Here is a 27,500-nt window from a genome sequence, read left to right on the forward strand (position 1 = left end):
TGTTTTAGTATGCAAGTAAATGAACCTGAATGTTGTTGTCGGTTCTCTTTTTCTCTCTGCGGGTTCTGTCTGTTTCTTCTTTTTTTCCGGCACCTTCCTCTCTGTGTGGTTTGTGTCCCCTCTTGTTTGATATGCTTGTGCATTGTGTGTCGTTGAAGTGAATGGTAATGTAAATATTTGAATGCTCTGTTCAACTAGTTACTGTTCAACCACTGCTGTTGACGGCGTTCAACCATTCTCTCCTCCTCTCTCTACACATCGCTCTCTCTCTCCCCCTCTCTCCCTCCCTCTCTTCCTTCCAGGTCCCTACTCGTTGAATGGCTACAGAGTGCGTGTTTACAGACAGGACTCGGCCACTCAGTGGTTTACAGGCATCATTACCCACCACGACCTCTTCAGTCGCACTATGGTGGTTATGAATGATCAGGTAGTACAACGCCGCCACTGGCTTTATCCTTTGTCATGTATGTTAATAATAACTGTATATGTATAGCACAGTATCATACAAGGCATGCAGCTCAAAGTGCTTAACAAATGGATAAACATCAATGTTAAAGATGAAAATAAAAAGTGAGAGAAACAAGAAAGAATAGCACAAAGAGAGAGAAGAAACTAGTATAGAGAAAGAACTAGAATAGAGAAAATTTGTAGACGTGTGTGATTCTTGGTGTTGTAGCCCCATTTTGCGCGCCGTTCCACCTGTAGAACGTTGTAATAGTCATTGAAAAGTTAACTGCCATAGTACTACACTGCTGTGACATTACACATCGTGGGTCTTGAGTAATGCACTACCACTTGGTCATTGCCATTCTGGTAGCAGCAAATGTATAATGCTGTGTCTTAACTGGCAAATTAAATTAAACATGGCACACTGTTTATGCTGTACACCTGTACACAAGACGGCAATTTTAAAACATGGGAAGAACTTTGACGTGCTTCAGGGTAATCATCTTGGCCAGGGTGTTCCTTGGTACTCATTGGTGTAGGGTTCTCAAACTTGTTCTTGGCAAGGAAATCCAAGGCATTCAAAGCCCCAATATATATATATACATATATATATATATATATATATATATATATATATATATATATATATATATTAAAAGCATCAATTTTGAGTGCCTCAGATTTCTATGCTAGACTAAGAGAAATGAGAACTGCATTTTAATCTGTGAATATCTTTGTTTTTCTGATTATTTTCTGATTGTTAGTAAAGTCAGTGTTGCAGTTGAGCTTATTTTCTGGTGACGGCTGAAGACCAGACATAGTCCATATATAACCTGAAGTGTTAATGCAGTTAAAGCTTAAATTACTTAATGATTGACGCCATTGTCGTGGCACCTGCTCAGCCGCTGTACAAACTACCGCTCTGTTGAAACCTTGAAAGAGTTTATGATTGACGGCACGGCCATTGTTGTACCTGCTCCACCCCTGCCAGTGTTCCTTTGACACACACACACACATACGAAAGTTCAAGTTCAAACTTCCCATCGATAGCGATACGGTGACTGGCAGTGAATGCACTGTGCCCTGTTGTGGCGCCTGTTCTACTGCATTTGCAAACATGAATGTACGTGTGAGTATTACTGAATGCCGTTTTAGGATTTCTATCTAGGTCATGGCAGTTTGTGTGTGCTCACATGTAAGGTAGATGGACTTGTTTTCTTAGCCTTTGAAGCTTTACATGGAGTACTTTGTTTGAAGGACTGATGATGGACTACAGGACACTTTCACTATTTGTGGGAGTTTCCCCAGAATACCAGCGTCAGTCGTTACGGTCATTGAAAGCCTTTTCTGGAACCTTCTCCATTGTGGTCTCTCCCGTCTCTTTTGCAGGTACTAGAGCCTCAGAATGTGGACCCGTGTATGGTACAAATGACTTTTCTCGATGACGTCGTCCACTCATTGCTGAAAGGAGAGAACATAGGCATCACGTGTAGGCGCAGGTCTCGTTCCAGCCAGAACAACAGTACAGCCCACGTAAGTGATTGAACTTCTCGCAACCCCATTCCACCTTCCTCAGCTTTACAAGACACCTCCCGCAAAAAAACGCACACCTGCCTGTGTTATCACCTTCATTTCCCTCGCCTTGCCTTGCACTACTATGGCGGCTCCCAACACAGGCGCCGTCATTCAACATTCACCTATTATCAGATAACCGCTTGCTCGAGTTAAGCTTCTGCCCAGCCCACTTTTGGCCTTGAAACCTGGTTCAGATTTCTATGCGGTGAAGTAAAAGCTGCAATCTGTGCTATTGCTCTGCTGCTGCTGACGCAACCCAGCCCCCAAAAACCACCCACACCCTTTGCTGTGCCATGTCTGCCAGCTTGTTACCCACGCCACTGCAGCTCTGCAGGCACACTTGCCTTCCCTTCCCCTGTGTGCCCAAATGAATGCTCAGAGAAGCAGTTTCGCCCGTCCCGTAGGGACACCCTGGTTAAAACGAAACACAGCTGTTGTTGGTGTAGTGTGTTTAGTCTGTTGCATTTTAAAGATAGCCCTAGCTGTCGTCTTGCAGAATATCATCTGTCTAATTATGCAATCCAAAATATATATGTGTTCCCCTCTGAGCGGAGTGAGTGTTCCCCTCTGAGTGTCGTTTTAAGCCCGCTGATAGGGTAATGATTATAGTTCGCTTCCATAGGCCATGTGTTTAAGTTGACATGTTTTATATCTTCTTTGCATGTGTCCCATTGGTTTTGTGTGTCCTTTTCTGCATCTGTTAAAAAAAACACACTCTCAGTCCATTGTAGATAGCCACTGTGTGCTTCTGTCAAGAAAAAAAAAAACGTGTTGCTCCCCCTACTTTTTCTGTGTTGTTGGATCTCTTGTTCATTGACTTAAGGAAAACACCAAAGCCCTTAGATTGTCTAGAAAGCTTAGCTGTTGTCACTCTCTCATTCTTGTTGTTCAACCATTTTGCTCTTCTGTGTTCCTTCTCTGTTTGTTTGTTTGTTTGTTTGTTTGTGCGTATGTTTCCCATTTTGTTTTTCTCACCTGTTCATTTGGGGAATTTGCCAGCAGACGTCAGGAGGCAGACCCACCACCAGCGCAGGAGGCACTCAGGTACCGGCTCTCTCAGACCCTGTAGAGCAAGAAGACCTACTGTAGCACTAGACAAACAAACTCGCTCACATGCATACATGCCACATTGACTTTGTTGGGTCACGTACACAATGCGTCAGCTTGTCCCATGCATTTCAATCAGGAAACTGTTTTTTAATGTAATTATTTTGGGGGTAATATACATTGCTAGCATCCATGCCACCAATACTATGGTGGCATCATTGAAGCACAAGGCCTCCAGTCAGTGTGGCGCACATGTATTCTGTTTCTGACTAGACCTAACACCTGTAGTATATTTCTACTTGTATTATATAACTCAATAGTACTAGCTGTACCTCTAGCCACTGCCAAGTTGTTGAAGATAACTTTTTTTTCCTCCCATGCTGTACAGTTAAAACTTCTGCTAGTTTCCTTAAAGCTGGTTAAACATTAGCCGCATAATGAAACTCCTGTCTGTTCAGAGTTACATTAGCCCCCTTTTTTCAGCCCGGCTCTCAAGATATCCCCCTGAGTCAGCTGCTCCTGTATGCGCTAGTTAAACATTTGCAGTGCATAGCACGCTCGTCTACTGTGCTAACATTAGCCCCACTTTTGCCCTTTCAGTTGGCACCTGTACACACACTACTAACAGTATGCTTGTTTTCCTTAGTGGAGTGCTGCTAAAAATATGATTAGCGACACCCCCTCTTGCTCAGCACCAAAGGGCTATAATAAGTAACGCCATCATATCTCTAGCGATTAACACACATGTCCCTGGTGACACCGGCTGTCGGGTTGCAGCAATACTGTAGATCGGATATTTGTTTGTATAGTGAGAGAGCCTTAATGCCGTCTAGCAGCCATTAGTCATAGCTGAAGAGTTGTAGTTTGGACCGAGTTCACTTTTGTTTAGCTGCCCATTGTAAGCGGTTTAATGAATGGCTTCTTTGTAAAGAGTTTTAGTTGCGTGAACAGTGTTAACTTGACTGTTTTTGTAGCATTAGATGAGTAGTACAGGTAACAGATTAACTGTAGATTAGGAGTATTGCGATGGATGAGGGAGCATGACTAGCACTGCGCAGAACTCCGATATGTTTGATTTCCCTCAAACATAGGGTTCTTTTTAATACATGTAAATGCATGATGTCCCTTACAGGAGACTAATGTTGATTGTTTGTCTTTCTCTTTCTCTTTCTCTTTCTATTTCTCTTTCTCTTTCTCTCTCCAACCCCTCGGCCTATCTGTCCTTGTATCTCCCTCTCTCTATCTGTATCGGTCCACTTCCTGTTGCTCTGATGTACCGCAGGGTCACTACACTCGCGCCCAGGCCAACAGCCCTCGACCCGTCATGAACTCATCTAGCTCCGCCCCCAAGCAGGCTGGCCAATCCCAGCAGCAGCAGCAGCAGCAGCTATCCCAGCAGGCCCAGCAACAGCCATCCCATCAACACCAGCAACAACAGCAGCAGCAGCAGCAGCAGCAGCAACCGCAATCATCGCCGGGCCAACAGCGAGGCTCACGCTCCTCGCGCCGCAAGGGCTCAGACAGCAGCGTGCCTGACGATGACGCCAACAACAAGGTCAAAGAGGAGAAGCCCGACGTTACTACGCGAGGAGGTACGTGCTACAGCGCCTCTTGCTTATCCACTTCCCCACCCCTAACTTCTCAACCTTAACAAGTCTGCGGACGTTATAAGGAACGTAAAAGTGTGAAATGTGTAATATGATGACCCGTTTTAAGCTGTGCTTTTATGACAAGGCCTCAATGCCTCACTGAATCAGTGTGATTTTAGCACCTCAGGGAAGAGGTTCACCATGTTTTACACTGCATTAAGTCTTAATGCCTTTTTTCAGAATTAGTCTTAAAATATTCAGGCTTTTTTCCCCCACATTCTTCACACTTCGGCTTTAGCATGTCTGTTATGTAATGTTCTTGCAACGAAACATTGAGCCAGTCTGAGACCCCCACCTTTTTAAACGTGTTAAAGGGAATCAGCCCTCTCTCTAATAAAAATGAAACCCAAGCCGGGCTGCTATGCCTGAGCGTTTTTATGGATGCGTTGTCCGTCGGTTGCCAAAGAGCCCTCGAGCAAGCCGGGGCCGCAGGCTCAGAGAAATAGACGCTTTAAGTGAGCATAAATTGAAACGGCCGTCCATTTGTCACTTGTCCAAAGCGGCACTCGCAACGCAATCAGCGTTTTAATGGTGGTGTTGGGTGGGGGGGTTTGCAGGAAAAGGATGACATCATTGAGTTGGTCAGAAGCACTTAAGAGCCTGCCTGCCTGCCGCACTCCCTCCCTCCCCTACCCTGGGCACTACTTACTTACATCCATTAAGTTCTCCGCAGTCCTCCCTCTGCAGTTGCACAATGCGTTTTCTATTTCAATGTTTTTGCACCCCCAACATTCGGTTTTGAGTTTTATGAAACGCGTCCTCCTTTTTTAATCCTACATTTTTAACATGTATATTTAAGGTCTTACTGTATACTTATGGGCTGTGCCACTGCAAGTGAAGCTTTCCAACGGCTGGTGAAAAAAAACTGTAACCTTGAACCATGCGAGTGCCCCCGAGTGTAATCCGCCAGTACATAATTACATGGATGTGTAGGTTTTCTTTATGCCTGTGGTTTTACAGCGTCAGAAAAGAACAGTCTGACTTGAGGCCTGTGGGAGTACAGCAGAACAAAAATTAGCATCAGGCATCCTTTACAAAAGCTTACTTTACTGCCTACACATGCCTTATTCGTACACAAAGAAGCTTTTGTTGGCATGGAAAAGGTTTCTTGACCACAAGTACGCATTATTCACTGTTGAAATAGTTGACACTGTTGACAGACCCCAGGCTCCTTGATGATGCTGATGTACCCTTAAAGTTGTCAGTTCACCCTGACCAAAACTTTTAGGAATGCAGGGTATAATTTGTTTTTAAGGATCTTACCGTAATTCTTTCTTCCACTCCTCATAATTCCTCCTCCATTCCTCTTTCTCTCTCTCCGTTTTGTGTGTGACTCCCAGACTTCCCGACCTCAAAGCAGAGCAAAAGCGGCAAGCAGTCAGCCACGAGCCGGCGGCGCAAAGTGGAGGAGGACGAGAAGAAGCCGAGCGGTGCCCTGAAACGCTTGAAGACGGAAGCCGGCAGCGGCGCCAGCGGCAACGGCGGCTCGGACCAGTCGGACCAGAGCAGCGACTCCGAGAACTCGCAGCGAAGGGGCCGCGCCTCGGCCGACTCCCACTCCTCCGCCTCCAACTCCTCGTCCTCCTCCTCGGAGCCCAGCTCAGAGAACGAGCTCAGGGGAGGAGGCAAGGCGGTGAAGGAGGAGGTGGTGTCAGTACCTGCCACGACGGAACCAGCCCGCTCCTCCTCGAGGACTGAGGAGCAGGAGGAGCGGGAACACTGGGAACGAGAACGGGAACGTCGGGAGAGGGAGCGGGAACGAGAGCGGGAACAGGCTCTGATTGGTCGACTGTCGCCGTGGGAGGAGCATCAGCGGCCGGAGGAGAGAAGCAGAAGCAGAAGCAGCAGCGTCAGCAAACCCGCACCTGCCGCCGGCGCAGAAACGCCACAGGTGTCCGAGGCGGTGGAAAGGGAACGACGGGACGAGAGGCGGTCACCGCGTCCGCCGCATCCCGCCGCGCCACCCCTCCCGGTCACCACGGAAACGCAAAGCAGCGTGCGACCTAGCAGCACTGGTAGCACTAGCAGCAGCAGCGGCGGTTGCATCGTGGAGATGAGAAGCACAGTCAGGAGTCCGCCCACCAAGGAGCACTACAGTCTGCCGGGCCCACCGCCCCCGCAGCGCACCCAGACGCCCAAGCAGACGCCGCCGCCCACCTGCGTCATCGACATCACGGACGACGCCGGGACACACCCCAGCTCGCGGGAGAGCTCGGAGGCCGTGTCGGCCCTGCTGGCCTCCCAGAAGGCCGAGCGCTACACGCCCGAGCCCCGACACTTGGTGCTAACCCCCACGCCCCCTTCAGACCTCAGGAAAGGGGAGAACGAGCAGCATCATCCACATCAGCAACAGCAGCAGCAGCAGCAGCAGATGCAGCATCACCATCCCCATCCCCATCCCCACCCCCACCCCCACCCCCACCATCAACATCACCAACACCCACACCAGCACCAGCACCAGCACCAGCACCACCTCCACCAGCCTCAGGTGCTGCGCAGCAGCCAAGGTGCTAAGCTCGAGTTCGGCCACCTGGAGGTCATCCGACCTTTGACCTCTGTGAGTGAGTCAGCGGCGGCACTGGCCGAGCGGGAGAAGGTGGCGGCACACCAGTACACGACTATTGTGCCGTCGTGCGTCAACAAGGCCACCGTTGCCGAGGAGACGAGGCGGCAACAGAGGCCCAGTCCCTCGCCGGACGCGCTCGTCAAACCCACCCACCGGCCCTCGCACCCCGGCCACGCCACCAACCCCTCACCCTCGCCTGACCTCCACCACCACCACAAAGCTCTGCTCCGCCCGCACACCAACCTCTCGCCGGATTCCAAGCCGTCGTCCAAGCCCCACGGCATCCTGGAGGCGTGCAAGCCGCGCCCCAACACGTCGCCGGAGGTCTCCAAGCACAAAGCCCGGTTCCCTGACGGTTCCCCGCTCCACAACAGTGTCCTATCCTCCTCCTCCTCTTCCTCCTCCTCGCAGCAGCAGCAGCCCTCGCCGCACCGTTCCCCTGTCTCCATGTGCAAATCTGAGCCCTCGCCCTCCCCGTCGCCCTCGCCGCGCTCCAGCTTCAAGCCGGTGCTGGCCCGTTGCGAGCCCACCAAGAGCCCCCTCATCATCGACAAGAACGAGCACTTCACCATCTACCGCGACCCGGCGCTGGTGCGCGCCGAGAGCGAGCCTCCTCCCTCTGCGGCCGCCGCAGCTGCAGCAGCCGCCGCCTCGGCTAATCACGTGACGGCGTACCTGCACCCGCACCTGCACCCGCTGCACGGCTCGTCCCACGCCACCTGCCTGACGCCCGGCTCGCACCACGCCTCCCACCTGCTGCCCGCCTCCTCCATCAACCCGCACGGGGCGCCGCCGCATCCACCACCTCCCCCTCACCACCCCTCCGTGCACCACGCTCACCTGCTGCAGGGCGTCCTGCCCGGCATGCACCCGCATCCGCCCTCCTCCATCCTCAGCGGGCACCCGAGGGTGGGCGTGGATTCGGGCGGTTTGGGGCACCTGGCTCTCGCCGCCGCGGCAGCCCACCACCATCCTCATCAGCAGCAGCAGTTTCTGCAGCAGCCACCGGGGGCCTCTGCGCTCCTGCACGGACCATCTCCTCACGGGCCGCAGGGGCCTGGCGCCGGGCCCTACAACCAGCTGGGCCTGTACCCCATCATCTGGCAGTACCCCAATGGCACCCCGCACTCGTACCCTCCGGGCCTGGGCCTGCCCTCCTCCAAATGGGTGCACCCCAACGATAGTCCAGACAGCACCTTACGGAGGGTAGGTGTTTCCTTTTCTTTACAGGTGCTTTCTCTCACTTTGTATCTCCTCCTTTCTCTCTTTCTTTCTGTCTCGCTTGGTCTCACACTTTCTCTCTCCCTCTCTCTGTCTCTCTTTCTCTCTCACACTTTCTCTCTCTCTTTCTCTCGCACACTTTCTCTCTCTCTCCCTCTGTCTCTCTCGCTTGTTCACTCTCTCTCTCTTTCCTCCCAGGGAACGCTGTACAATCTAATTAAATTGATTAGAAGTGAATTAAATGGAAGCAATTCTGCTGCAATTGTACCAAGAGGGGCCAGTTGATTGCTAGTCACTTATCAAGCCATCAGACTGGCACGGAATGCGTAATGAAAATGTGTGGTGTTGGCGTCTGGCTTTATCTGACCTCGAGCCCGCATCATTCTTCCATGAATAGGGGTTACAGTATGTTTGTCTGTTCATTGACAATGGTCTGTGTGTGGTGGTGTGTTTGAAACATGTGTGGGTGTTTGTGCAAGCGTGTTTTTTTGTGGGCATATCTTTGTGTGTATTCTCCGGCATGAGCATGTGTCTAAGCCGTAGTTACGGTTGTTAGGGGGGTCATTATAGGCCAGCTGTGTTCATTGTGTGTGTGTGTGTGTGTGTGTGTGTTTGAGAGAGAGAGAGAGAGAGAGAGAGAGAGATAGAGATAGAGATATGCATGCATTTGAGTTTGTTTGTGTGCTGTCTGTATGTCTACATGCAGTGTTTACGTCCCATTAGCCCACGTAGCAGATATCCTTGCTCAGTCTCTACACTTTCAACCGGTGGACCTTGAGTGTTGCAGGAGGTAGCCTATTGACTGGCATTTAATCAATGTTAGCACCAAGAACTCCTCGAAATGTTTTGCCGGAGTGAACGGTATAGCGAGAAAAAGAAACTCGTCTCTGAACAGAAAGACCAAATAAGTCGGTAGCTAGCCGCCATGTTTGTGAAAACATGTTATTTTACTCAAGTCACGTATTCGTCTCCCTGAGTGTTCACACACCAAGACCGAGTGTCTCGGATGACAGGAAGAGAGTCTTCAAGAGAGGCTTTTAATCAGAAGTGTAGTGACTTCAGCAATTGGCACGAAAAGCCATCTGTCTGAAAACATCAAGTTAATGAAAGCATCAACTTAATGAAAGGGTCATGAGAGGAAGTGCTCTGTGTGCGTGCGTGTGTGCGTGCGAGCGCGCGTGCGTGCGTGCGCGCAGGCAGGCATGTGTGTGCAGGCATGCGTGGGAATGCGTCGGCATGCGTCACACGAGTGAGAGTGTGTGCACTGCACTTTGAACACAATTGAACCTTGACCTATTTTAACTGTTCATCTATTTTTGTTTTTGTGTGTGCTTGTATTTCAGTGTGTCGGAGTGAGAGAGTGCTGCGATGTTTACAATTCCTATCAGCCATGTCTGTATTTCACTGTGTATGTACATGTCATGTAATGTGTATGTCCAAATAGGGATGAGTGACTCACTAGTCTTCATGGGTCTGTAATTGACTGTGTATTTCTGTGTGTGTGTGTGTGTGTGTGTGTGTGTGTGTGTGTGTGTGTGTGTGTGTGTGTGTGTGTGTGTGTGTGTGTGTGTGTGTGTGTGTGTGTGTGTGTGTGTGTGTGTGTGTGTGTGTGTGTGTGTGTGTGTGTGCGCCACAGAACACGGCCAGCCCCTGGCTGCATCAGCACACGCCCGTGTCCTCGGCAGACGGCCTGGGACTCCTGAGCCACGTCCCCGGCCGGCCGGCCAGCGCAGACCCCCATCGGCCCATCAAGATCCCCAGCGCCCACGCCAGCCCGCCCCTCTCCAAGAGCGCGGCCGACCACCACAAAGAGTAAGTGTGTCCGTGAGTGTGCATGTGTGTGTGTTTGTGCGTGCGTGCGTGCATCCACTCCACACACAGCAATATGGTCTTGTTTAAACATTTATATTATGATATTGAGCTGTGGCAGCCAGAGCAGAGCGGCGAGAGCTACGCTATTGAACTGCGTTAGCATGAGCAAACCAGAGAAGAGTTTGTGTGTATGTGTGGTTATGTTTATATTAGCGGATCTTTGCCGAAGCATAGAAAAGTGTAAGCATTCATTCGTTTCGGTTTGTGTGTTGCTGCGTGTGCATGTGTGCTTGTTGCTTGTGTGTGTACGTTTGCACTCTACAGTCCACTCCAGTAAACTTACTTTTTAGAGAGCTTTTTTCCCCCGGCCCTTCTTCCTTGCCGTGTGTGTACTGTTTGCCCTTCTGTGTTTATAGTCATGTCTGTTTGTTTGTGTTTGTAACCCCACATGGCTGTGTATGTGTGCTGTGTCTGTGTGTGGGTGTGTGGTCTTTTGGCATGTTTGTGTGTTTCTGTGCGGTTTTAAATGTACTGTCTGTGTAATGTAATGTAATGTACTGTGTGTGTGTGTGTGTGTGTGTGTGTGTGTGTGTGAGTGAGTGTGTGAGCGCACGCGTGTGTGAGTTGAGTATAAGCACGCCTCTCACCATTTCGCTCGTTGGTTGAAATACATTGTGACCCTGATGTGGAACAAACCACATGTGACGGGAGCACTATACGCCCATTCAGCTGTCCAGCCCCGCATGAAACAACTCTATTATTATAGACACACACACACACACACACACACACACACACACACACACACACACACACACACACACACACACACACACACACACACACACACACACGCACACACACCACCAACCAGGAGCAAGGGGGGGACTGCCGTCAGCCAATCCGACCCCGGCACGGTTACCTAACGCTGGGGTAGAAAGTACAGCCTGTTGCCCTGACCCTGATGCATGCATGGCCCCCTTTTCTTTTCTCTCCCAGAGTTGATTCAGCTGTGATGTTCTGCAGGCCAGGGGAGGAGAGGGGATGGGATGGGATGTGTTGGGGTGAAGTTGTGTCACTCACTACCAGAGCCCCTGGGCGTTATGTAAGGGTTAACGTTCGGCGAGAAGGTCGCTACCGTGGAATAGCAGCACGACAGAGAGAATCTTTAGACCCCGACGCGGAGCGGAGGGGTCTTGTTCTCTCTGAAGTGCTGCTATTCCACAAAGCGACCGACTCGCCGAAAGTTAACCCGCTTATTATATGGATATACTTAAATGATTCACACATGCGGGGACATTTCTTTAGACCTATTTAATGTTAAGATTGTTGCTGCGCAAAACAATCTGGAACAGTGGAACACCGCCAGGCGCTAGGTAGGCTAGCCAGGACAACAGGTGTTGTCTATCACAGCAGCTGATTAGAGTGACAAAAGACCGGACCCCCTGCGGAGTGATATGAAAGATTCGCTTTAGCCACTGACTTGTATACAAGCCAGTGGCTTTAGCAGTGAACGTCTTGTTATTGACAGCGGTAGCCAGGACAACGGGTGCTGTCTATCACAGCAGCTGATTAGAGTCTTGTTGAAAAGTCGCTTTAGCAGTGAAAAGTCTTGTTGCCATTGACAGCGGTCTGTTATAGACCAACCCGTCCGTTATCGAAAAATAACAGACGTCCGAACGTTGGGGAGCCCCGTTGAAATGAATGGAGCCTTCGACAGATGACGTCACAACCATATAATAAATAATGTTAATTCGTCTAACGGTTTGCAAACAGGAATCTGGCCTCTGTGTTGCATCCTCTTTGAAGAGTGTTCATTCATGCGTGGGGGATTCATGCATGTTGTGCCTTGCACATTTGAAATGGCACTAATAGATTTAGGGTTGAAGTCATCTCATCGTGTTCCATCAAAAATAGGAAAATTGGATTTTACTTACCGTAATCTTGCAGAAAGTGAATCGTGTTGAGTTGTATGCATGACGTGTGATGTTTTTTTCTTTTGCATTTTTTGGTTTTGGTGGTTCATGATTTTACATGATCTAGCAGAACATGCAGTATGATGAATTGTTGATTTGTTTTTAGGTCTTGAAGTTCATTATATTCTCTTTTGGGTTTTTGTGCCCTCAGGGAGCTGGAGAAGAAGGTGTTTGGCGACCCCCTACGCGGCATGACGGTGGCCCACCTGAAACAGGAGCCGGACCGCAGCCGCACCCCCACGGGAAAGGAGCTGCACCGGCCCGGCTACCTGGACCCTCTGTCCAAGACGCCGCGCCTCGTCCCCCCGCCGCCGCAAGCGGACGCCTCCGAGCGCGCCGCCAGCAAGTACAAGGAGGAAAACCGACGCATCCTGCAAGAGAGCATCGAGGTGGCGCCCTTCACCGCCAAGCTAAGGCCGGGCGAGTCGGAGCGCGGCGACGGGTACCCCCGCGTGCCTCCGCCCCTCCCGGGCTCCGCCGTGGCACACCCTGTGCCCAGCAAGCCTCACCACGCTCCTCTGGGCCCCGAGCGGGACCACCGAGACCATCGCGACCATCGCGAGGCCGACCAGCGCCCGCCCTCCGCCTCCGAGCTCTACAAGTTCAAGCCGGCCGTGCAGCAGAGCAACTACTTCACCACGCTCTCCAACAGCGTGGTGAACGAGCCCCCTCGCCTCTACCCCTCCAAAGAGCTGAACTCGTACTTTGATAAGGTGGTCGGCAATCCGCCCTCGTCCTCGTCTAGTCCCTTGTCCCTGGGGTTCGCCCCTGGTGGCGGTGGGCAAGGTGGCGCCGGAGGTGGTGGAAGTGGGGGCCCCAAGTCCCTCTCCAAGCCACCGCCTCTCATCAAGCACCAGCCCGAGGGGGAGGGTCTGGTGGGCAAGATCTCGGAGCAGCTCTCCCAGCAGCAGCAGCAGCAGCAGCAGCATCATCAGGCGGTGCTGCACCAACTCCACAGCCCCCACCATCATCACCAACACCATCACCACCACCAGCACCAGCACCAGCACCAGCACCAGGCCGCCGGGGAGCCTCGGAGGAGCCCCGTACTCTCGGCCACCGGTCAGCTCCGCATGCCGGCACTGCACCGCGCCCCGGTGTTCCACCCGCCCACTCAGCACACTCTGGATCGCGGCAAAGAGGCCAGCAACAGCTACGGTCGCCTCTCGCCGCCCACGCTCACCCCCATCCAGCCGGTCAGCGTGGCCGGGAAGCTTCCGGAACAGCAGAAGCCGCCCACGCTGCTGCCCGAGCTGAGGGAGGTGAAGAGCGGGGCCGAACTGAGCGGAGGAGGGGCGGAACCGTGGCGGGTCGGCGGTGGCGACAGTGGCGGTGTCCCCGGACACGACAGACTTGCGTGGCTGGAAGACAAGGGCCGGAACAAGACGCACGGCGCCACCGCCTCCGTTATCGTGCGGCCACCCACATGCATCAAATATGATGGGGGCTCGTCCGGGATCAAGGCCTCCATGCTCAGGGAGCCGGAGATTGCAAGGCCCGTCCTCCTGGGAAAGATGCTCCACATGGACGCAAGCGCAGGCAAACTGCAGGAGAACAATAGGGACACTAGCCGAGTCATTCTGCCCAACACCAACCTGGAGGACATGTGTGCGCAGTACAAGAAGGGTATGATCCGGACGTCTCAGCCTGGCATTCCCAGCCACATGATGTCATTGGCCAACTCTGTGTGCAATATCCGAACTGACATGATGACCACTTCCTCTTCGTCTGCCTCCTCCTCCTCCTCCTCCTCCTCCTCCTCCTCCACGGCCGCCTTCAGTGTCTCGAGCCGTGGCGGAGATCGCGGTGGCTCTGAACTCTATTTCCCCGCTAATACTAACTCTAATCCCCACCCACACCCACAAACTAACATGAGCAGCATCAACAGGATGGAGAACTCCTCGACCCCCAAGCCCCGGTCTCTGGCCGGGTCTGACGTCCATGAGTGCAGCAGCAGCAGTTCCGGCACCACCTCTCCCAACACGCTGCCGTCCTCAGGCACGGCCTCCCCGGCGCCGCACTCCTACTCCGGAAACTTCGTCCATCTGAAGAAGCACAAGGCGGCTCTGGCCGCGGCACAGCAGTCCAAGAGTTCGGGCAGCACTCCCGAAAGCGAGCGCCCCCCGCCGCAAGGTCCTCCTACCCCTGGCACCGCAGCGCAGGAAGCCAGAATGACCCCCTCGCCTGCTAGCAACACCGGCAACAGCAGTGCAGCCGGCAAAGGAGCGCCTCCCCCTCTGCCCAACGGCCAGTCCACCCCGCCCCCCAGCGTGCCCTACCACAAGTTGAAAAAGGCCTGGCTGACGCGCCACTCGGAGGAGGACCGCAGCACCACCAGCCAGCCCGAAAAGCCTGGCTGCGCCCCGCCGCCCTCCACCACTCCCCCGGCCTCGGACATCATCAAGCCCTGCAGTGTCAACCTGGTGGCCTCCACTTCTGCTTCCGCCTCGGTCTCGGCCTCGGCCTCGGCCTCGGCCTCTGCCTCTGCGTCCGCCAGCGAGACCGACTCTGGCAAGGAGGGCAAGGCCAGCTCCGAGGAGGGCAACGGGGATAAGCCGAGCCCGGAGGACAGGCGGACGCGGCGCGGCTCCAAGCGGCCCTACGAGTCGGGCACGGACAGCGCCGAGGACTCGGACGGCAGCGAGAGCGGCAAGACGGAGCAGCGCACCAAGAGGCAGCCCAAGCCCACCTACAAGAAGAAACAGAACGACATGCAGCGCGGACGCAAGGACGAGGACGACAACAAGCCCAACGGAATATTCCGCAGCGCCCGGGAGAAGACCAAACTCAAGCTGGCCAGTAGCAGTAAGTCACATCTTTTATTGTTTTTTTACATCTTTTTTTATTATTTTTTTTTTATTTTGAGGTGAGGGTGGTTTTTAGGTCTTTGTTTGACAGGATCCTGAAAGAGATGACAGGAAATGAAGAGGAGAGAGAGATGTGGTAGGGTCGGGAAACGACTGGATTCAAACCTGGCTCCTCATGTCCAAGCGGGTCCATATATGGACAGTCAGGTGCCTTGGCGCACTCCACCAGACACCCCCCCCCCCCTTCATCCTCTCATCTTTTTCATGTACAGTATTCCATCTCCTCTCCTCCCTCTGTGTTGGCCTCTCACATTTCTCCCGGCGCTATCTGGTGAATAACATCAGAAATCTGTCAGTAACTGAGCGCAGAGCCACATCCTACCCCATGTGGGTTGTATAACCAATGGCAGAGCGCTGGTGTTTTTCCGGGGATGTTTATATTTCTCCGGCACCCTGGATATGGGGCTCTCTATAAGTGCTGCTTATTTAGTCTATGTGTGAGAGCGAGGTGTGCAGGGGGTGGGCCAGGGGGGTTTGCTATATTAGTGTGGGGGATGGGGGGTGGGGGAGGTATGGATAGAGAATATTGAAGACATCTGTAGCCCAGCTGCTATGAAAACACTGGGGTGTTGAGGTAGAGGTGGGGGGTTGGGGGTGGATAGGCATCGCTGCTCTGGAAGGCAGTGGCAGAGAGAAATGTGTTCACGTTTCTGCTACAGTCAATTTTTTTTTGTGGCACGCACATAAAGTGCTTTCTGGACTTTTTTTCTTTCTTGCTTTCTTCTCTTTCGGTACACTTTTTTCCCTCCTCCGTCTCCCATTCTCGCTGCCAGTCACTCTTTTCCTCACTGGAAATCTCCTGAAGCTTTTAGCAGGCCTGTTTGCATTACCTCCCCGCAGAGGAGCGCAGTGCCCTTTGGAACCAGATACGTCTTCTAATGTGCCGGGTCACTCCAGATTGTCAATTTTCATAACTGAAGTCATAATAGTGGGTCGGCTAGATTGCTAGCTTGTGGTTTAGATGGTGAGAACTCTTTGTGTGCGTGTGCGTGCGTGCGTGGGTGTGTGCGTGCGCGCGTGTGTGTGTGTGTGTGCGCGCACGTGTACAAGCGTGTGTGTGTGTTGAGGTAGTGACTTAAACATTTAGATTGCTCGTAGCGGGCTCAGTAGAGAAGCATACTGTAGGCCCCCATCTGCCTGCTATTTTCAGAGGGTGTCTTATTGCACATGTGTTTTCATGCACTGCCAAGTATCCCTCATGTAACCTAATCACTAAAGCGTGTGTGTGTGTGTGTGTGTGTGTGTGTGTGTGTGTGTGTGTGTGTGTGTGTGCGTGTGTGTGTGTGTGTGTGTGTGTGTGTGTGTGTGCGTGTGTGTGCGTGTGCGTGTGCGTGTGCGTGCGCGTGCACTCATAGCACAGACACACAGTTTCTGTTTTTCATTATTTATTATTATTCATTTATCTTGTAATATTACAAAGAGCGACAGAGAGAAAAGACACCCTGGTCATTGCACTTCTCCACTCAGTCAGACAAGGCAAAATAAATTATTTATGGGGGGCTGGGAGGGAGGGAGAGCCTTGATGAAATTCCTGCTCATTAGCAGATAAAGCGAGAGGCTGCAGTGTTCCCGTAGCATCATATATTTAGAAATGTGTGTGTGTGTGTGTGTGTGTGTGTGTGTGTGTGTGTGTGTGTGTGTGTGTGTGTGTGTGTGTGTGTGTGTGTGTGTGTGTGTGTGTGTGTGTGTGTGTGTGTGTGTGTGTGTGTGTGTGTGTGTGTGTGTGTGTGTGTGTGTGTGTGTGTGTGTGATGGATATGTTTAATGCACTACTCTCAGGTCATAAGTGAAGGTGCTAACAGCACGTTCACTGATGTTTTTGAGGAGCGCAGGCATGCCAAAGCAGACAGGCAGGCCCATACATACTTAAATAAATATAGACTTCATGGGCACTGTTTATCAAATGTCAACATGTTGGTGTCAGTTGGAGTATATAAGAGTAAAATGTTAAAACAAATATTGTACTTGTCAATGTGTTTTCTTAAACGTGACTTTGACATTCATTTTTTTTAAATATAGCTTTGTTTTCACCCCTGCGAGTTATTCAGGCTGTTTCAGAATACATGGACATTGCAATGTTTGGGGACAATATTCAGATGCCCTCAAGGTCAATCTATTATTGTTTTTGGGATTTTTGGTTTATTGCTATACTGTCTGTCGTACAGCAGGCATCCTACACTCTGTGCTGAAGATCTAGCTATTATTGTTTTGGGGGTTTTATAATTCTTGCTATTCGTGTGTGTGTTTTCCCCAGACGGCATCCCACGTTCGGTGCTGAAGGACTGGCGTAAGGTGAAGAAGCTGAAGCAGACGGGCGAGTCCTTCCTGCAAGACGACTCGTGCAGCGAGATCGGCCCCAACCTGCAGAAGTGCCGCGAGTGCCGCGTGATTCGCAGCAAGAAGGGCGAGGAGCCCACACACTCCCCCGTCTTCTGTCGATTCTACTACTTCCGACGGTGAGTCTTCCACCCTGCTTTCTTTTTTGAGCTTTAAACGCCTTTATTGGAAGAGAGAGGGGGTAGGGAATTGGTGTGAGAGAGAGGTGTTGCAGATTGGGAAATGGCTATGGGCCAGAGTTGCACCCAGGTCCCTGGATGTACAGTATGTTCTTGCTGGTGGTTCTCGTTTGTCTTGCAGTGTTTTACCACACCACTGACCACACTGTACTATGTTTTTTGGTTTGTCCATCGGTTTACTTTTTGGGGGGTTTGTACGTGATGCAGGTCGGTTGACCTTGTTGCTCTTGTCTGTCATGTTCCCTTCGTATCAGGTAGTGCAGTGGTAATATTCCCCTACTTGAAGCCAGAGTTGATAGCTGGCAGCTGATTTCTTGGAAGTGGATGCAGCCTTATGGGGGAAAAAAAAAAACTTTCTACATCTAAAACATATCTAAAATATGAAATCTTTCTTATCCACTAGCAAAACTATTAAGTCTTTCTTTATCTACAGGTGACTGACTGTCAGGCTCACTTTTCCATGTGGAAGAGACCACAATTTTTTTTGCCCCCCTGTGAGGCCTGTCTGAGATTTTTTTTTTCCTCCCAAATTCTTGTTGAAATATGATTTCGGGGAGTATGGGATTTTGAGGATGTTTTTTTGGCTCTTCATGTTTAATCCTGTAATAAGTCGTCCCCTAACCCCCTCCCCCCCTCTCTGAAGAGGATTTGGGAGGTTTTTAATCTGGTGTATGTCAGGACCATGCAGACAGACCGACAAGGGCCTCGCTGACACACCTCAACCCACCCCAGCACAGGGCTCAGATTAGCATAGGGTTGCCTAGCTGCTGCACCACCTGCTAGTTTCATAATGGGCTCTTTTTTTGGTCATTCCTTTTACTTCCTTTTTTGGGGAAGGATTTTTCTTTTTCTTTTTTTTCTCCGTCAAAGGATTTTTAGATTAAAATGTAAGTCATCTGGAGGTCAGCTGAGCTTGCTTTGTCTCTCTTTCTTTCTTTCTTTCTTCCATTTTGTGTCTTTCATCTTTTTTATCCTTTCTGGCTGCTTCATGATGGTAACCTTTCAGATGTGTAATACTGCTCTAATTATTAGCCAGGCAGTGTAGAGAGAAGAGTGACTCCATTAGTGATCGCTTTAGTCTGCTTCTCCTCCCTACACCACACCACACTACAGTAGCACCCATCAGGGACCTGTTTTGCATGAGTACCCTCCTCTCTCTCTCTCTCTCTCTCTCTCTCTCTCTCTCTCTCTCTCTCTCTCTCTCTCTCTCTCTCTCTCTCTCTCTCTCTCTCTCTCCCCCTCTGTTGCCCCTAATTAATGGCTGCGAGTGACTAGTCTTTGGAAGGCGCCTCATGAATATATTTTACAGACGTGTGCAAGCCTCAGGGCAAAGTTATGGATTGGTGTCTGTAGCAGGTATCCACTTGGGCTTCATGCTCGTCTGTGTGTTTGAGGTAATTGTGATTTTGAAATATGATTTTCTCAATAGATGTTGAAAAAAACACAGGTAAAAATCAAAACCAAAATTTTGGAGAGATAAGATTTTGGTTGGATGTGACGTGGATAATGTGAACTTGTGTGTGGGCCAAAATATTTTAGTTGAGCAACTGGATTTTGTCTCCTTGAGTGGCATATTTGTGGGGACCACTTGACCACTTGTGGGGACCACTTGAAATTTTCGCAAATATTCGGGACCCACCTCTGACCCAATAAACAACACAACTCGCATAAATAGTCAACAACAGACACAGCAACATATAGTATGTAGATTTTAAGAAAAGGATTTCAGGTCCCACTTGGAATACTTTGCCCCTGTAGGTTTGTTGTGCCGCAAGAAAAGCGTAATCCACATTGTGATCGGCGTATGTGTTTTTTGGTTACGCACCTGTGAATTCTGCATATGTTAATTGTGGTGTGTGTATTCTTCCTGTAGGCTGTCGTACAGCAAGAACGGGGTGATCCGCATCGACGGCTTCTCGAACCCGGAGCAGTTCGACGAGGAGGCGTTGTCCCTGTGGGCGCCCGACATGTACGAGGAAAGCGAGCTGGACCTGGACACCTCCAAGTACATCCTCAGCTTCATCGGGGACAAGTTCTGTCAGATGGTCTCCATGGAGAACACGGCCTCCAGCTGGATTAAGAAAGACGGTAGGCCGCACACACGTGCACACACACATCCCACACACACACACACACACAGTCTTAGAAGACAGGCAGAGGAATGACTATCTACTTGCCTGTTGCTGCTGAGTGCAAATGTTGGCAGCCTCTTAGCTGTTTTGCCAGCCGTTTCCATTTTATCATTCCCTGTAAAGTGTTGGTGTACTAAAGTAGCTGTATCGGTACGTTTAGTTGTGCACTACGAGTTGTAGATTTTAGGTAGGCTTTGCAGTCGCTTACCCAGCATGGGACGGCTTTTGCAGAAAATTATTATTGCAATAATTGATATTCATTTTCATCTTCTTAGCTGTTCACCAGCCGTTTACATTTTTTTCGATGATGTGTTGGTGTGTGTTGCAGATTTTTTTTTACATTCACTCAGAGCTTGAGACAGTAGACTGAAAGTAAAAACATACCAGTGATGTGGTAGGATTGAGCTGATGATTGCTGTTTTGTCTGTGTTTTTTTTTGTTGTTGGAAAATGTTTCATAGTTTATTATGTGGTGATATACAGTATATCACTAGTAAGACAAGGTTTTTTTTCCATCATTTTGCAGTTCTTCACCAAATTGAATGAACCTTAATTACATGTAGAGCAGGGGATGAAGAGAGTGTGAGGGAGGAAGAGATGCTGAGACACGTGAGGAAAGACAGAGAGCAAGCGTGAGAGAGACAGCATTCAATGATGGCACTCCTCCCCCTTGTGGGAGTGATGAGTGTTTGTGTCTGCACACACAGTAGTATTAAGACATTAAAGTAGACAACGACAGAAAGAGACAGCACTTCATGATGCTGCAGGGGGGTGTGTGTGTGTGCGCGTCTTTGTGTGTGTGTGTGTGTGTGCGCGCCTGTGTGTGTGTGCCTGTGTGTATGTGCCTGTGTGTATGTGCCTGTGTGTATGTGCCTGTGTGTATGTGCCTGTGTGAGTGTGCGTGTGCGTGTGCGTGTGTGCGTGTGCGTGTGTGCGCGTGCGTGTGTGCGTGGCGCGTGCGTGTGTGCGTGTGCGCGTGCGCGTGTGTGTGTGTGCGTGTGTGTGCGTGTGTGTGTGTGTGTGTGTGTCTGTGTGCAGAGTGTCCACCCACATATCCAGCATGTGAAACTGGAAGTGACTGGAGGTGACTTGAGGTGAGGTGAGGTGAGGCGAGGCGAGGTGATTGCTGGTCTCTGAGAACAAGATTACGCACGCTATAATTCCCCCCCCTCTCTCCTCTCATGCTCCACTAATCCCACTGCGCCAGTCAGCGGGGAGCGAGGCACAGACGCCACACTGACACGACAACAGGGTCAATCCTGCAGGGAGGGGAAAGAACGAACACTGCAGATATACAGAGTTGTTTATTATCAAGCAATGCTTCATTTGCATAGTTTCATACTTCATTTTGTCTGGCTACAGACATGCCGCTGTTTATGTATTAAGCACTAACCCTCATTTGCATAGTTCATAGCTCTTCATTTTTCTAGCTTTTTATTTTCATCAAAAGGGCTGTGATCCTCCTCGCACTCACGTTTTCACATCGCATGCGCCGGGTGTTGATGGGGAACTGTGTTTGACACAGTGTTACTCCGCAGTAGCTGCTCATGACATCTAGAAAATGGGGTGTTATGCTCGAGTGTGATATCTGTTTTATAGCGACGAGACAGCAGCTACCTGCATATTCATCATTCATTGACACCCTGTCAAGTTGTTTTATTTTCATACTGTGTCTTCTCTCTTCTCTCTCTCTATCTCTCTCTCTCTCTCTCTCTCTCTCTCTCTCTCTCTCTCTCTCTCTCTCTCTCTCTCTCTCTCTCTCTCTCTCTCTCTCTATCTTTCCCTCTCTCTGTCAATCATGTAATCTCTTCCACTCGCTCACTCTGTGTATACACGTTCATCTCTCTCTCTTTCTATCCCTCTCTCTCCCCCTCACTCTTCAACTTGCTCTTTATTTTTTTGACGGGCTGTCATACCACCAACTATGTGATGTGTGGCAAGGAAGAGTTTGTTTTACTTTGAATCACTTACTTACCACTCCCCTCTTCTTCCTCTACCCCCTTCCCCTCCTCCTCCTCTCTCCTCCTCCACTACAGCCAAGATGGCGTGGAAGCGTGCGGTGCGTGGCGTGCGGGAGATGTGTGACGCCTGCGAGGCTACGCTCTTCAACATCCACTGGGTGTGCCAGAAGTGCGGCTTTGTGGTCTGCCTGGACTGCTACAGGGCCAAGGAGAAGAAGAGCTCCAAAGGTTGGTCTCCATGCTCCTGTCACCTTTCACCTCTTACAGTGTCTGTGGGGATGCTCCCATACTCCCTCAAAGGAGACCTGTATGCTGCACTATAAAGCAAAAAAGGCAGTAACTTTGCATAGCGCAGAACTGAGTAAAATTACCTTAAAATTATTCTGTTGACCAGCCTGAGTAGTTTTGATATAATTTTTTTATATACATACACGTATATATGTCATTAAAATCATAGTTCAACAACATTGCGGTTACTGCGTCTTTGCTTTGTAGGGTAGTATACTTCATTTGGTTACTACCTCAGAGTATCCATGCCTGCTGCCTTCCTTAGATGTACTGCAGGGTTCGTCCTGTCTTCATCCCCAAGTTCCTACCCTTTGGCACTCTGACCTACCTCTTGCTCTGTCACTGTCCGACTCGTGAAAAAAAAAGAGAACGCAGATTACATCAAATTAGAAATGAGAGAGGAGAGAGAGAAATTGTGTGTAGATGTGTAGATTTAACTTGTGTGTTGATATAGTTGTAATATCACTTGTTAAATCTCTCTCTAAGTTTAGCTTCTTTCTTTCTTTCTTTCTTTCTTTTTTTCTTTCTTTCTTTCTTTCTTTCTTTCTTTCTTTCTTTCTTTCTTTCTTTCTTTCTTTCTTTCTTTCTTTCTTTCTTTCACCCACTTACTCATGATCTGTTTCTTTCTGTCTTTCCTTCTGAGATTTCTCACTGCTCTTTTCCTATTGTCGTCTCTGTCTCCCCCCTTACTCTCTCTGCTTTCCCCTCCTTCTTGTTTCTCTGCTCTCTGTGCTTCTCTTCTCCTTGAGGAGGTGTGTGTGATTGCGTGTGTTTTGTAAGGGCCCCATGAGCCCCAGGCACACCAGCACTGCACTGGACTAATTTTGTGTGCGCGCGCACGCGTGTGTGCGTGTGTGTGTTTGTCTGTGTCTGTGTGTGTGTGTGTGTCGTGGTATTGTGTAAGGGCAGCAGTCTGATTTTATGCCCAAGTGACGCTCTGGTTCAGAGGGGTTGTTAGAAGTCAATCAGGGAGACTCCTTTCCTTTCCCAGCACAAACCCTCGCTTTGTGTATATATGTGTCTTTAAGGTTGTGCGTGTGCCCCAGTGTGTGTCTGTGTGTGTAATTTTGTGAGTGTATGTTTCGGTGCACATTCATCCGTGGGTCTGTAGTACAACAGACAGCGCTGATTTTGGCAGCTGTGTTTGAGCCCTGCCCAGAGGGATCCTGTTCAGAAAAGATTCTGGATTTTATGTTCTCTTGTACGGCAAATCCCCCCACCTTTGGTACCGCGGTGCACGCTCTTGTGTAATTCATGAGGTTTGCATCTGTTTGGATATGTGCACACAAGCTGGTCACTAGGGGGTCTCGGGATTGACAGTCCCACACATAATTGGAAGTCTTGTTAATATCCATTTTGAATTCAGATGAAGGTGTGTGTGGGCATGTGTGTGTCTGTGTTGGCCTTGCTCGTGTGCCTGTGTGTTGGCATGTGAATTTAGGAGTGCTGGTTCTTGCCTTTCAGACAAAATGTGATTCCCTTACAGACCGAATGTGTTTTCTTGACTGACAAAAAATGTGTTTGTGTGTGTGTGTGTGTTGGCGAGCGGACAGTAACATTCCTCCGTTGTTCTTCCCCCTCTCCTCCCCTCTCGCTTGCAGACAAAGAGCTGTATGCCTGGCTGAAGTGTGTCAAGGGTCAGCCTCACGACCACAAGCACCTGATGCCAACACAGATTATCCCTGGAACGGGTAAGCAGTGGCAGTGCACACACACATACACGTGGTTCTTTCGTCTTTCTCTTTCTCTTTCTCTTTCTCTTTCTCTTTCTCTTTCTCTTTCTCTTTCTCGTGCTCTCTCTCTCTCTCTCTCTCTCTCTCTCTCTCTCTCTCTCTCTCTCTCTCTCTCTCTGTCTCTTTGTGTCTCTTTCACTCTTTCACTCTCTCTCTCTCTCTCTCTCTCTATCATCGCACACACTTTCTTTCTCTCATTCACTCACTATTTTACACACACACACACACACACACACACACACACACACACACACACACACACACACACACACACACACACACACACACACACACACACACACACACACACACGCCATTACATCCATACATTCAGAGACATTGCAGAGGCCAGTCTGTAGTGTCTCAGGCCAGTCTTCAGTGGAATTAGTGTCGACAGAGGCTAACAATGTTCCCCAAAGCTATCATGCAACCATTCCAGTAAATCCATTGCTTTTGGCTTTGCTTCTCATAAACACACACACACACGCACACAGGCACACACGCACACAGGCACATAGGCACACCCACGTGCACGTTAGGATCTGGAACAGCTCAAGAGTGGCAAAAGACTGCAGTGTTGGTGTGTGGAGATGAGAGTAGATGGCGGCTGGAAGAGGGTGGTGGGGTGGGGTGGGGTGGGTGTGGTGTGGTTGGTCACCAGAGGGGGGAAGTAGAATAATAAGCACACGGCACAACAACCCACTACACCTCCACCATACACCACACAACGACCCACTACCCCCCATACACCGCACAACGACCCAGATAGCTGCAGTGAAGTGCCACCACACACACACACACACACGCACACACATGCACACACGCACACACACAGTTAGTTTGGAGGCAAAGTAAAGCCCCTGTCTGTCCTCAGCGTGTTGCCCCTGTGTGGTGAGGTGTGTTACAAAGGCCTGCTGTGTGTTGTGGCACAAGCTCGCCCTTGCTTATGTCACCTTCTCCATCATGTTTGATTTACACTTACACATGTGCACAATGATGCATACACACAAAAAGCCCAAGCGCACACACTGGAACACACCATTCACTCACATTCCACGCCTGAGTGAGGGAAAAAACACGTCTCTCACACACACACATTCCTCGTGTGAGCGAGAGAGTAAAAAGCATGTGTGTTTACTCCTTGCCTCCACGCCTCGATTTCTCCCACTTCTGTTTCCTGTCTCTCAACTCTCATACACACTCTCTCTCCTGCTTTCACGACTTTGGTTCCTTTTCATGGGAATGTCTAACTTTGACTGTGATGTTTTTAACACGAAAATGTGAGTTTTAATTTCTACTTGTATCAAATCATGTTTGATGTTCAGTCTTGTCCTTCTTGTCTCTCTCTCTCTCTCTCTCTCTCTCTCTCTCTCTCTCTCTCTCTCTCTCTCTCTCTCTCTCTCTCTCTCTCTCTCTCTCTCTCTCTCTCTCTCTCTCATTATCTCTCTCTCGCTCTCTGACTGAAAACAAAATGGCAAAAAAAGAACAAGGAACAAGAACAAAAGAACAGCTCTTTAGAACAACTCTCTCTCCCCCCTATAGTGCTGTCAGACTTGGTGAGTGCCATGCATACCCTGAGGGAGAAGTATGGCATCCGTGCCCACTGTGCCTGTTCCGCCAGCAAGCAGACAGCTCTGCTGGGCAAGCTGCCCTCCACCAACGGAGTCTCCCAGGTACACAACACCCTGCTATCAACGCGATAGCACACCAATACACACGCACACGCACACGCACATGTGCACACATGCAAATACACATCATTGCACATCACTGAGTTGATGCACTTGCACATTTACCCAACAGACTGATACACTTCATACACACACACGCACACACACACACACACACACACACACACACACACACACACACACACACACACACACACACACACACACACACACACACACACACACACACACACACACACACACGTTTGCTTTTGCTCTCCTCCGCAGTCTTATTTATTCAAGTGTTTTGGCAACTGGGGCGGTGTTTATCAACCATATGTAAAACAGCGGGTTTTATTCATGGTGGTGTTTACCATACAGAGCTGTATTTTAGATCGTATGTTAGATGAGCTGTGCGCGTAACCACAGAAGGGCTAGACTTTCCCACTTTATGCAAGTTATCGGTCTACAAGGCTGGTTCGGAATGTCTGATGGCATTTCTCGTCTAATGTGTGCGTGTGTATGTGTGGTAACACTTTATTTTAGGGACACATCTATTAGCACTAATACATACAATATTAATGCCTGTATAAGTAACTTGTAAGGCATGTACTAAGCAAAATAAGACAGTTGTTAAGCATGTATTCACAAATGTCTTGTTCATGCCCAATTAGGGTTTTATTACTAATGTAACCTTAGTAAGGACCAGTAAGCCTATATTTCTATTTATTAGTAAGTAGTAAGTGGCAGAATACAATGTGTATAAGCTCCCGACACACTGTGTGAACAAACCCTGAACAGTGTGAAAACAGATGCAGAATAAGGGTCCCTATTCTAAAGTGATGCATTGGTCAGCCCAGATGGCTCAGGGCCTCTGCACTACCAAAGTCCTAGGGCCCCCACACCACCCAGGCCTGCACTATCTAGCCCCCCCGATCTACAAAGTGTAAGGGTATATCAAATAATTAATACTTACTTGGCTGAGTCATCTAGTTTTCTCTTGTTCATATCAATGAGAGGGAGGTAACAAGAGCCTATATATGGCAAGGATTGAACGTACACTTGTCAATGGCGGTGGGTTGGTGAGATGTAATTTTTTTTCATGTACCACTGAGTTTTAATTGTAAAAAAACCCAAAATAAATGCAGAACATTAGAATAATAGTTTTGAAGCAAAACTAAACTACTCTTTTGTGATAATTAAGTGAATGTTTGAGAACATTAGCTTCAAGAAGTGCAGTGCATGATGGGTACGCAATCTAGGCCAATAGACAACCTACCCAGCTCTGAGCCTATGTCCTTAGCTCCTCCCCTCACTTGTGAAATTTAGTTGCTATCCAAACAATTTGCCATGTACGTAACAACAGAAATATTATCATTGCTGCATTGGCCATGCATTGCATTTCTGACTAAGGGCGTACCCATCATGCACTGCACTTCTTGTAGCTAAGTTTCTCAAACATTAACTTATTTATCAGAAAGGAATAGCTTAGTTTCGCTTCCAAACTATTACTCATCGTTATATTCTACATTTATTGTAGGGTTTTTACAATTAAAACTAATTGGTGTATGAAAAAATGACATCTCACCACCCACCGTCATTGATAACTTTACGTCCAATCCTTGCTATATATTGCTTCCAATTACTCATTAACATAATGAGTAGAATAAGTGAGATCTTCATACCTACTGAGACTAATGTAGAATCTGAAATGTTCTTACACTTTGCTTCCCGGGGGGGGCGTAGAGTGGGGGCCCTAGGTAGTGCGGGGGCCCTAGGTAGTGCGGGGGCCCTAAGCCATCTGGGCTGAGCAATGCATCACTTTAGAATAGGGACCCTTATTCCACATCTGTTTTCACACTGTTCAGGGTTTGTTCACACAGTGTACCAGGAGCTTATACACATTGTATTCTGGCCCTTACTGCTTACACATAAATAGAAATCTAGGTCTACTAGGTCCTTACTAAGGTTATAATGGTAATAAATCCCTTATAGGGCATGAACAAGACATTTGTGAATACATGCTTAACAACTGTCTTATT

The 27,500-nt window shown here is 49.5% G+C and overlaps 1 protein-coding gene across 1 annotated transcript in view; it reads left to right on the forward strand.

The window, feature by feature from the left end:
- Positions 1–27,500, forward strand: part of jmjd1cb (jumonji domain containing 1Cb) — a 216,357-nt gene that overhangs the window by 157,017 nt on the left and 31,840 nt on the right. Inside the window, exons 5-17 of the mRNA XM_063221908.1 lie at positions 303–427; positions 1,837–1,980; positions 3,022–3,066; positions 4,352–4,661; positions 6,059–7,079; positions 7,221–8,490; positions 10,142–10,317; positions 12,445–15,098; positions 17,414–17,615; positions 19,549–19,763; positions 21,843–21,995; positions 23,657–23,746; positions 25,331–25,461. Coding sequence (XP_063077978.1) covers positions 303–427; positions 1,837–1,980; positions 3,022–3,066; positions 4,352–4,661; positions 6,059–7,079; positions 7,221–8,490; positions 10,142–10,317; positions 12,445–15,098; positions 17,414–17,615; positions 19,549–19,763; positions 21,843–21,995; positions 23,657–23,746; positions 25,331–25,461 — 6,536 coding nt within the window. The remainder of the gene's footprint in view (positions 1–302; positions 428–1,836; positions 1,981–3,021; positions 3,067–4,351; positions 4,662–6,058; positions 7,080–7,220; positions 8,491–10,141; positions 10,318–12,444; positions 15,099–17,413; positions 17,616–19,548; positions 19,764–21,842; positions 21,996–23,656; positions 23,747–25,330; positions 25,462–27,500) is intronic.

This window comes from Engraulis encrasicolus, chromosome 17, assembly GCF_034702125.1.
Source record: "Engraulis encrasicolus isolate BLACKSEA-1 chromosome 17, IST_EnEncr_1.0, whole genome shotgun sequence".
Classification (NCBI taxonomy): Eukaryota; Metazoa; Chordata; class Actinopteri; order Clupeiformes; family Engraulidae; genus Engraulis; species Engraulis encrasicolus.